General features: G+C 46.4%; 1 protein-coding gene across 1 annotated transcript; it reads left to right on the forward strand.

Moving 5' to 3' along the window:
• Nucleotides 1-1,523: 1,523 nt before the first annotated feature.
• Nucleotides 1,524-10,137, forward strand: LOC127314377 (transcription factor GTE9). The gene is made up of 10 exons (XM_051344837.2): nucleotides 1,524-3,364; nucleotides 3,438-3,486; nucleotides 3,563-3,718; nucleotides 7,516-7,586; nucleotides 7,720-7,759; nucleotides 8,683-8,751; nucleotides 8,851-8,960; nucleotides 9,049-9,115; nucleotides 9,192-9,334; nucleotides 9,418-10,137. The coding sequence occupies exons 1-10, from the start codon at nucleotides 2,045-2,047 to the stop codon at nucleotides 9,673-9,675; spliced, it is 2,283 nt and encodes a 760-aa protein (XP_051200797.1). The 5' UTR covers nucleotides 1,524-2,044; the 3' UTR covers nucleotides 9,676-10,137.
• The last annotated feature ends 66 nt before the right edge of the window (nucleotides 10,138-10,203 follow it).

The raw sequence follows: 10,203 nt of genomic DNA on the forward strand, positions 1-10,203 counted from the left end.
AGTATGAGTGATGGAAACATGATTTAAATAGCAACTTCAATAAACTAAAATAATCTACCAAGATAAAGAACAACACAATGTGAAAAAGACTAAAACTGCATATGGCTAAGGTGTTCTCGGTGAATGTAGGATTTACCACTAGCATTTAGGTTTGGTGTTTCAACTAGATGATTTCATCTTTTGTTCATACATGTATGAGGAAGGATTTCCTAAGTGGGTGATTGCAGACCAGCCATCTTCTCAACCACCCCTCATAACCACAGTCGTGTAATCGACAAGCCACCTCAGTACACAAGCTATTAAGGTTTCAACCAAGAACCCATGGATATGCATACGCTTTGTGAGTCCCATTTCTTCCCCCTCTAGCCACATGATGATAGAACAACGTGAGGGTGTCACCTGACGCCTCCCTACCACCACATGCCTAGAGGTAATTCCCTATTTTGTCCAAAAGGCAAACATTGCATGGAACACAACGTCAAAATAGAGAACTAAACCGTAATGCATAAACAAAATATAACCATCTTTATTCTTTGCTAGGGTTCGGGAGCTGGGCACGGAGGAGCGCGACCATGCTGGAGTTGGGTAGTTATCCTCCGTTGCTGATAGTTTGGTGCCTGTCGTCGCCCCTAGTGTGGTGTATGTGTTTGTATGTTTTCATTGTGAAAAAAACGTTGGTAGTTGTAGGTGTTTCTCTCATAGTGTAGGAGTAGCCCCAAGGCTAGGAGATGTTGAGAGTGTGTTCTCATTTGATGTTATGGCATGTTGAGGCTGAACGTACTGTGTGCCTCCTTCGTTGGGTCTGTTGTTCTGAACTTTGTTAAGCTTTCAATATAAAGCTAGGCCCGGTTGGGGTCTTGTTTTTTTTTTTTAAAAAGGCAGAAAGTATGATTGCTTCTACTCTTTTTTGTAGTGTTTTACTGTTGAGTAGATGGAGTATTTAGTGTTATCTTCCATTTGCGTCATGCAGGGCTTTAATTTGTCTTGCACTCTAGATCGAAAATTGACTAGAACACTATTGCATTTTCAAGTGGTGCAGTTTCTTTCTCTTGATAGCCTTCCATGTACTAAGCACGATACAGTGGCTTGTGTATCCGAAATCCCTTTGAAGTTTGAACCAAGTTATTACTTTTACAACATGAGTTGGCCGTACCAGCATGCATGTCACTTTCATTCCAAGCAAATTTCTCATGTTCCGTCTTTAATTCGAAAATCCTCCTATTTGTGTTCATGTTTACAGCCCGCGATGAGGTGACGGCGGCAAATCAACACGTGATTCTTTGCATATACGAAGCCCTAGGCCTTGCGGGCACGCAACTTATCGCGCCGTCCGCTCTAAAAACCCAACGGCCAGGATCTCCCCCACAAGTCAGAGCCGCCCACCCTATTCCGTCCGGTGGGACCGCTGCACAAGAAGGGCCCACAGTCCAGCCGCCCGGGTGCAATCCCCATCCGCCGCTTACAGCGGGCCCCACCGCTTCGCGATTCGAGCCTACAGCTCTCTTGCGCGAGCGGCACAGCGAAGAGAGAGAGAGAAAAAAAGAGACGCGAGGTCAGGAGAGAGAAACCCCAGGTCTCGCCGCCTCGCCTTCATCCGCTCCCGCCGCGCCGCGCCGCCTCCGCGCCGCCCTCCGCTCCGCCCCGCCCTCGTCGTCGGAGCTCAAGGGAGGCTCGCGCCGCAGCAGCTTCCGCGGCGGCGCCGGGGCGCCCGCGGGGAAGGCCTCGGGATCTCGCGGCGGCGCCGCCGGTGGGTGCGGCGGCGGGTTGCTCGGTGAGTCGCTCGATCCCTCGCCGCGCCGCCTCGAATCGAGCTGCCGCGCCGCCTCAATCGACGTCTCGTCGGCCCCCCGCGCCCGCCTCCTGCTCGCGGGCGGCCGCGCGATAAGCTAACCGCCCCCCCTTCCCTCCAGGGGGTTAGGGTTAGGTTTTCGGCTCAATTCCGGCGAAATCCCGCGCCCCCGGCGGCGCATTGCGGTCCTTAGGAGGCTTCTCCTGCTCCGCGCGCGTATTCCCCCCCGCCCCGCCCCGCCCGCCCGCGCGCGCAATGATGGGGAAGACGCAGAAGTTCTCCAAGGGCCACCCGCTCGGCTTCGTGCCGGACTACCGCTACGGGGTGGAGACGGTGGGGCTCTCGAAGCCGCCCGCGAATCACCCCGTGGCCCAAAGCGAAGCCAAGAGGAAATGCGTCAACCTCAACACGGACGACGCTCCCGGGTTCAACGTGCCGCGGGTCTTCTTCGAGCTGCCCAAGATGTCGGCCTCCGACAGGAAGGAGCTGGAGACGCGGCTCCGCGACGAGCTCGAGCAGGTGCGGGCCCTCCAGAGCCGGCTCTTCTCCCGAGGAGCATCTGCCGCCGCGGCGAGCATGAATGGTCTAACCTCATCAGCCGGAGGCGATTTCAATGCCAATAAAAAAGATGGTAATCTCAGGAGGAGCAACTCGGTGCAGTCCGGCAGAGGAGAGCCACCGTCGGTGGCCCGGCCTGTGGTTAGCTCCGTCAACTACGCGGCCTCGTTTAAGAAATGCCAGGACCTTCTGAAGAACCTCATGAAGCATCGCTCTGCAGGCCCGTTCGTTATCCCGGTTGATCCCGTGAAGCTGTGCATCCCTGATTATTTCGATATAGTCAAGCACCCCATGGATCTGGGCACCATCCAGAAGAAGCTGAATGCGGGCATGTACCATACGCCTTGGGAGTTTGCTGCGGATGTCAGGCTTACTTTTAGCAATGCTATACTTTATAACCCGGTCGGTAATGCGGTCAACATAATGGCCCATACCATGAGCAGCGTTTTTGAACCTAGATGGAAGCCGATCGAGAAGAAGCTTCCACGGCCAGAGGAGGAATCCTCTGTAGTAGAGCACTCGAGAAATGTCGTGGTTGAGAAAAATATCTTTGACAATAAAGACCCTTCTGAGAAAAAGGCTTCATCAAATAAAGGTTCGTATAAGAAGAGCACCTTTCAGAAAGAGGATGCGGTTGCCAAGCCAGTTTTGCAACCCAAGAAGAGGAAAGCCTCGCCTTTGATCCAGGATGCTCCAGTAGCATCAGTGGTGCAGATGCCTCAGGCGGCTGAGGATGCTCCAGTGGTACAGACTGCTGCTATGGAGATGATGACAGATGAACAAAAGGTTGAACTGAGCGTAAGGCTACAGTCATATGGTGGATTCATTCCAGAACATGTAGTTGACTTCATAAAGAGGCATGTGAATGATGATAATGATGCTGATGAAGATGAGCTGACTATTGACATGAATGCTCTCAGCGATGATACACTGTTTGAATTACGCAAGCTTCTTGATGACTACGATAGAGTAAATCAGTCTGGAAACCCTACAAAAGATGAGCCTCGTGAGGTTGAGGTGGGTGCTATTTGTGTTGGAGATTGATATTCGCTAGTTAGGTTACTGATCATTGTTTTCTTCTGTTTAACAGTTCGAAAGTGAATATGATGGACTCGTCAACCCATCCATGCATCATGACGGTTGATTTCTCCCCATTAATGTTTTCTGTGTGGCATTGGTTGTTGTTGAAGTTAATAATTGTACATGTATTTGCAGGCAATGAGCTTATTGAAGAAGACATTGATATTGGTGGGAATGATCTTCCACCTTTAGCATATCCTCCTGTGGTATTTGAAAGTGAAACAGCAGACAGAAGCAGCAAGCATAGTTCTTCTAGCACTTCTAGTAGCGAGTCAGGATCATCCTCCAGCGGTATGTATTTTTCGCTCATTTATCATTTACCTTCACATATTACATACCCTAACTTTGTATCTTTACCTACCTGATGCGAGTTCAGCAATATGTTCTTTCGCTGTACTCTTTACTTTTCCATTCCATGTTGCATGTTGCAAATTGATGGCGTTTCTGACACTATCATCCTTAAGGTTGAAATAACTTGCACTGTGCTTTGCATAGTTGACATAGTGGATCGATTAATATTCACTGTCAACAAGAATTGATAAGTTGAAAATTGGTAGTATTGATAACTGTGGCCTGGTTGTTTCTAGTTTAGTTCCAACTTTTGAAAAAGGTGTTCAATACGCTAAATATTAATATATCGTTCATAGCAACTGCATGTTAGCAGTTTGATTTAGTTCACATGGCAGCAAGCAGAGCCTGTATACCTGTGTATGCTTGTGGCTTGTAGAACTTACATAACAGTATGAGGAGAGTGGATTTGGTGATCAGGGGGGTACGTGAGCACCCGGTTATCACCGTTGGATCTGGTCCACCACCCGTTGGATTCAGCCTATCAAAAGACGGCGACTAACGGTTCCGTGAACTGATTCCTTTTTCCATTGCGCTCGCACCCACTTTCACCTTATCTTCTTCCCGTGAGCATCTCTCCACCATATCTTCTCCCGTGAGCATCTCTCCACCAGCGCCACGCAGAGGAGGTTGAGGCGCGCGGCGGAGGCCATCGCCGGAGAGCATCTGCGGCTGCTCGCTGGGAGGAGGAGCCTCTCCTAGCGCGGGTAAGGCCTTAGCCGGTGAGCATCTGCGGCAAATCGCTGCATACTCCTCGATGCAGCGCTGCACCAGCCCCGCCGTCTCGATGCTGGCGTTGGGCGTGGAAATGCGGCCCGCCGCGGCCGCTCTACAGAGCCAGAAACAGGAGTCGACCGTCGTGGTGCAGCGGCGTGGTGGACCCGTGGGCGGCGCAGACCAAGCGGGCGGCGTGTTGCAGGAGGTAGCGCCCGTGGGATCTGAGATGCATCGTGGCATTCTGGTTCAGAAGCGGCGGCGAGAGGCGGATCCGGCAGTGGCGGCAGAGCGCGGTAGGCCGCTGGCCCTGCGGCGCGAGGCGTGAGAAGTCGCCGGCGCGGAGGGCGGGAGGTCGCTCGCCCGCCGGCGCGAGACTGCGAGCTCCACCGGGAGGCCCGCCGGCGCCAGGCTGGAAGGGGCGTGGGACTCCGCCAGCGCTAGGATGCGCGGGGCGCGGGAATCCGCCAGCACCAGGCTGCGCGGGACTCCGCCGGCGGGAGGCTGTGACGGGAGCGCTAGTCCGTCAACGTTCGCGAAGCTAGGAGAATACGATAGGCCTAGCCTGTGGTGTACATCCCATTCACGAGGGCATGGAGGAAGGAAGCCAGTGACGATGCGGAGGCATGTGCTAGGCAGGCAGTGGACGCCGATGGATACGATGGATGCCCAGAACGCCACGATGCATCTTCATGTCTGTTTTCTTAATTTCTCTGTTATGATTCTCTCAGAATCTTGCCTCGTCGCCCTCCTCCAATTTGGATTTGTTTTGATTTCTTGATTTGGATTTAACATATATTCTGTGCATGTTTTGTGGTGGATCCTATTTGATTTGTGTATAAAAACTATACCGTATGAATCCCCTCTGATTTGTGTGTGAATCCTATTCGAATTATGTATGAATGTGACTCAGGGATGAGAATAGTATGAATCTGTGTATAATCTTGGGCTATGTATTCCTGGATCAAAAAAACGTGCCACGCGAGGCTCCAGTGTTAACGGAATATTGGATGGCGTTAGACACGTGTCGACTATTCAGGGGGTGCTCACGTACCCCCCTGATCACCGAGCTTCATCCGACAGTATGAGTAACAAGTGTTGCAATGCTTACAGGAGATTCTGTTGGGCTCTTCATTGTTGAGGCCCAGTTAATAAATTTTGATCAATTAATCTCACCGCTGATAAATCACACATTTTTGTTCACTGTTTGTATTGTGAAGATAGCTCACTTTTTAACATGGTATAATTTCTTTTTTCACTTTTCTAAGCGGCAGCCATTGACACTTTTGCTTGTACTGCTGATCCTTTACCACTTAGCCCATTTATTATCCACAAGTTGCGAGGATCCTTTTTGGCCCATGGATTCACCTAAGGCCTTTTAGAAAACAAAAGAACTGCAGCCTCAAATTTCAGAACACCCCAGAAAACAACAGATGTACATTTTTCAGTATTATATGCACTGTTTTTTTTTTTGCATAAATGTATGGTTTTTTGTTTCCTGGATGAATGGCCAATGCTACTCTTCATGCACATCAAATTTGGTTTTGTGCATAGGCCAAAAAGCAAATATTTGCACAAAATTTTGTAGGTGCACATATATTACTCAAAGTTCAAATGTCAATGTTTGTAAGCCTTCCCTTATCCCTATTGGTATCCGTTTTGGCCACTACCCAGAACCCTACCAGAGCCCTGTTTTAAAGAAAACCAATGCCATTATTATTAGATCTAGAACTATATATTCTGAAAATCAAGTACCAACAAGAATTATTTCCATTTTCTTAATGCCATTTTATAGGCGGACCCTCCTTAGCCTAGTTCACTTTGATGTTTTCGTATCAGGACCATTCTATTCTTGATTGCATAGTTTGTAACACTGAAATTACAGGATTTGGTTCATTAATAGTGTGCTTGATTGCAGTATGAAATGGATGTATGGCAAGTTTAGAGAGTCCATCAGGTTTTCTCTCCCTGCTCAATTGATTGATGCTATTGAGTACCTAGTGCCAAACACGTGTCATACAGTCGCACTGTTACACATGAGGATGGTCTCGAGGCTGGTTGTATTGTATTTTAAGAGCTGAGTTTGACTCCCAGCTGATTGTAGCAGCTAGCAGCCTAGCATTTAAATACAGAACATTATGATAACACGCCAGGAATTGGTGATAATAAATCACTTTCGCTTCCTTTTATGAAATTCCTTTTCTGCGTTTCATTTCAATTGGTTCATGCTTGTGAATATGAGCTATATAATAATACCTAAATCCAATCACTCAAGGGACCAGGGGAAGTGGAGGAGCCAAAACTGAGTGCTTCTTTATAATTCTTTTTTTTTCCTTGCACTGCTGTATGTTTTTATCCATGTACAAATCTTTGACAGAATCTGACAGTGTCAGCCATGTTAGATTTTTTGGATTAGGTTTATTACTATAAACACTCACTGTTTCACAAACAGAAGTTTATAAAGGACGTACCCAGTGCTGAGAGCTCCCGCACTGTGCGGGGTCTGGGGAAGGTGTTAGTTCACAAACAGAAGTTTGCACCACTTAATTTGCTAAACTATAGGAGCTAGTATCAATTGATAATTATGTCTCAAGTAGACTATAGAACATCTTCTTTAGCATGGTCTAGTTCCATAAATAGCGCTTCTCAGTTGTCCTGTTGTATATTTTCGGGCAACTCTGCATGCCATTGCAAGTGTTTTAGGGAACCATAGGGCTGGCCCACCCTCTAGGTCTGTTGTTAAAGGACCTGTTCTTAGGTTCACTGGAAGGCCCACTTTTGAAAACTTGTCTCTCAAGCTCATGTAAATTTGTGGACATGATTTGTTTCTTTCACAATGTTACACGATGGATCCAACATGAAGAAAACAAGCCAATGTCCATAAAATATCTTCTTTCATGATTTTAGATGATAAAACCCACACGGCGAGAAAAGCCAATATCATTTGGCGCATGTCATTCTCCTTTACTTCATGTGAATTATCATACCCAACAAGGTGATCATTTTGTTTCCTTTTGCATCCTCAGGTTCCGACTCAAGTAGTTCTTCTGGAAGTGACTTGGGTGCCAAAGTTCCTCCGCCAAAAAGCGGGGTCAAGGTACTTTTGCACAGTTACTGTATTCTGAGTAGTTTTTAGAACATTTTACAAGTCGAACAAAATTGACATGCTACTGACCAAAGATTATTTTAGACATCGGTTTCCTCAATGGTTGCTCTCTGTGTACTTGCAGGAGAACACCCAACCTGTGGTTAGCTTGGATCAGGAAAATGGTAAGATGTTTCCTTATAATAAAACCTTGGTATTCTGAAGCCATCCAAGCGTGTTGCCTATCTGCAAGAATAAATCCCTGATCAGTCCTAACATAAACCCACCTGACCACTTAATTCATTATCAAAGCCCAGTCCTCAAAAGTTAGTCACATTACCTATTTCTGTATTTCTGTGCTCTACTAAGCACTTCTTATCTAATAATTATTACTATCTCATGAGATTTGATCAATTAAACTCAATAAGAGTTTTAAATTAAAACTTAGATAATAACAATGCTAGGCTTGATGTTTGACACAAGCCAGGCGAAACATTATCAGACAATGTGAGCAATTTATCCTGCCAAATATGGAAGTGTTAGAAATAATGTGGACCGAATCACATGCAGGGGGTTACTATTGTGTATAGACAATCCAGCGAATTTTAACATGTTACTTTCAGACACATTTTGAGCTATGAAACATCAAAGTGTATCCAGATTGCATCCAAGTGGAGTCCATTACACGTTCCACTAAATATTATCCTGTCAGAGAAAAGGGCAGATCGTCAGTCAATCGAGGCTGAATTCAAGTGGTGTCTGGTTTAACCCATTTTGTCAGAGCCATATTAACCCACCAATATTAAACTGTAGAGAAATGGTTCGTTGTCACTTCCTTACATGTGGGGTGAGGGGGTGGTGGGGGGGTTGGTCACTGGATCTACATCCAAGTGGGGTCTCCTTCAAACTTTTATCTTTTGAACTTCTGTGCAAGTTACTTATATGGAACATCGATGTAGTAATGCTGTATTTTATAGAAACAGTGTGGTATTCAGTTGATCCCCCCAACTTCTCAAAGTGCTCGTGGATTGGTTTTGTTCAACTTCTGCAATTTTAGATTATCTACTTGCATCTTACGTATTTTTATTATCAACTGTTATCTTTGTAGATTCACATAATTCATTGAATACACGAGAAGGAAGTACTGACCCTGTACCTATTTCTGCTGACGATGAGGGTACGCTTGGACTTTTATACTGTCTCTTTGATTACCCAGTGCAGCTTTGCTAGATAAAATGTTTTTTCCTACAGTTTATTTAATGAATCAATATTTCAGGGGAGAACTTGTCTGAGAAACAGGTTTCACCTGGAAGTTACCGGGCCGCCATTTTGAAAAGCCGCTTTGCTGATACAATTTTTAAGGCTCGTGAGAAGGCTCTTGATCAGGTGTGTGTTCGAAAGTAGTCTATGAAGGGCATTGTTTGGGCTCTAGTTGATACTATTCCAACATGTTTCACATGATTGTTCGTACCAGGTTGCGAAGAAGGATCCTGAGAAAGTTCGACGCGAGAGGGAGGAGCTTGAAAGGTTACAAAGAGAAGGTGAGCTGAAATTGATAATCATTGGGCTGATATGGCAGCTGCAATACAGTGTATTGAGACACCATCTCCATTACAGAGAAAGCTCGGTTACAAGCTGAGGCTAAAGCTGCTGAGGAAGCTCGCAAGAGGGCTGAAGCAGCAGCTGTTGCTGAGGCTGCTGCAGAAGCTAAACGCCAAAGAGAACTTGAAAGAGAAGCAGCTCGTAAAGCCTTGCAACAGGTAAACCTAGACAAAATCTGGCAAGCAACATCTTGCTGTGTTGATATCCATGCTCTTAAGCGCATAAACTATTGATCCTGCAGATGGAGAAAACCGTAGAAATCAATGAAGGGAGTCTCTTCTTAAAAGATTTTGAAATGCTCGGAACTGTCACAAGTGAACAGCATCACAACTTGGTCGGTGAAATGAGTCCAAGTCATACGCCTGAGGCTCTTGGATTTAACCTTGGGGGCAACCCCCTAGAACAGCTCGGACTATATATGAAAAATGATGACGAAGAAGACGAGGAAGTAGGGTCGGATGAACAAACAATTGATGTTGAGGAGGGTGAAATAGACTGACAGCTTATGGATCATTCTATGATAAACTGAGTGGGGCCTGTGGAGCTGTTTTTTTGACGTTTTCCATATATCAAGTGCACATCGATCTTGATGGTACCATTCCTCTACCGAATGTATGAGCTGTGCAAAGTCAAATGATTGGTTGGTCAAATGATTATTAGCAAGCTTTGGAAACCAGTCTTCACAATTGCGGAGTCGGATGGAATGAGCCTATCTTAGAATGGGTTTATTGTCAGCCATGATGAAGTAATGGACGCCCCTGTGATTAGATGGAGGATTATCTTTGATGATACTTTTTTGGAGGGAAACAAAAGGAAGGGGGGAATGGGTTGTGTCCTTGGCTCGTGAACACATGATGTGAGCCGTTTTGATGGTAGTTCAGTGGCATTTCCTGTTGTGAATGTAATCCTGGAAACTGTACAAAGAGGTTGGTTGATAGATGGAAAAACAGTTTTAAGTTTATCTTCTCTGCAGTTTCATTTTCCATTGCTTAATCTCTTTTACTGAACATTGCTGGCTGGATGTATG

The sequence above is a fragment of the Lolium perenne genome, chromosome 7 (genome assembly GCF_019359855.2).
Source record: "Lolium perenne isolate Kyuss_39 chromosome 7, Kyuss_2.0, whole genome shotgun sequence".
In the NCBI taxonomy this organism is placed as follows: domain Eukaryota; kingdom Viridiplantae; phylum Streptophyta; class Magnoliopsida; order Poales; family Poaceae; genus Lolium; species Lolium perenne.

Bases quoted from the DNA above. Each gene is read 5' to 3' on its own strand.
- LOC127314377 (XM_051344837.2), top strand. From the start codon at position 2,045: ATGATGGGGAAGACGCAGAAGTTCTCCAAGGGCCACCCGCTCGGCTTC. The intron at 3,719-7,515 runs GTATGTATTTTT...TTGCATCCTCAG, and splicing joins GTCAGGATCATCCTCCAGCG to GTTCCGACTCAAGTAGTTCT. The intron at 8,752-8,850 runs GTACGCTTGGAC...TCAATATTTCAG, and splicing joins TATTTCTGCTGACGATGAGG to GGGAGAACTTGTCTGAGAAA.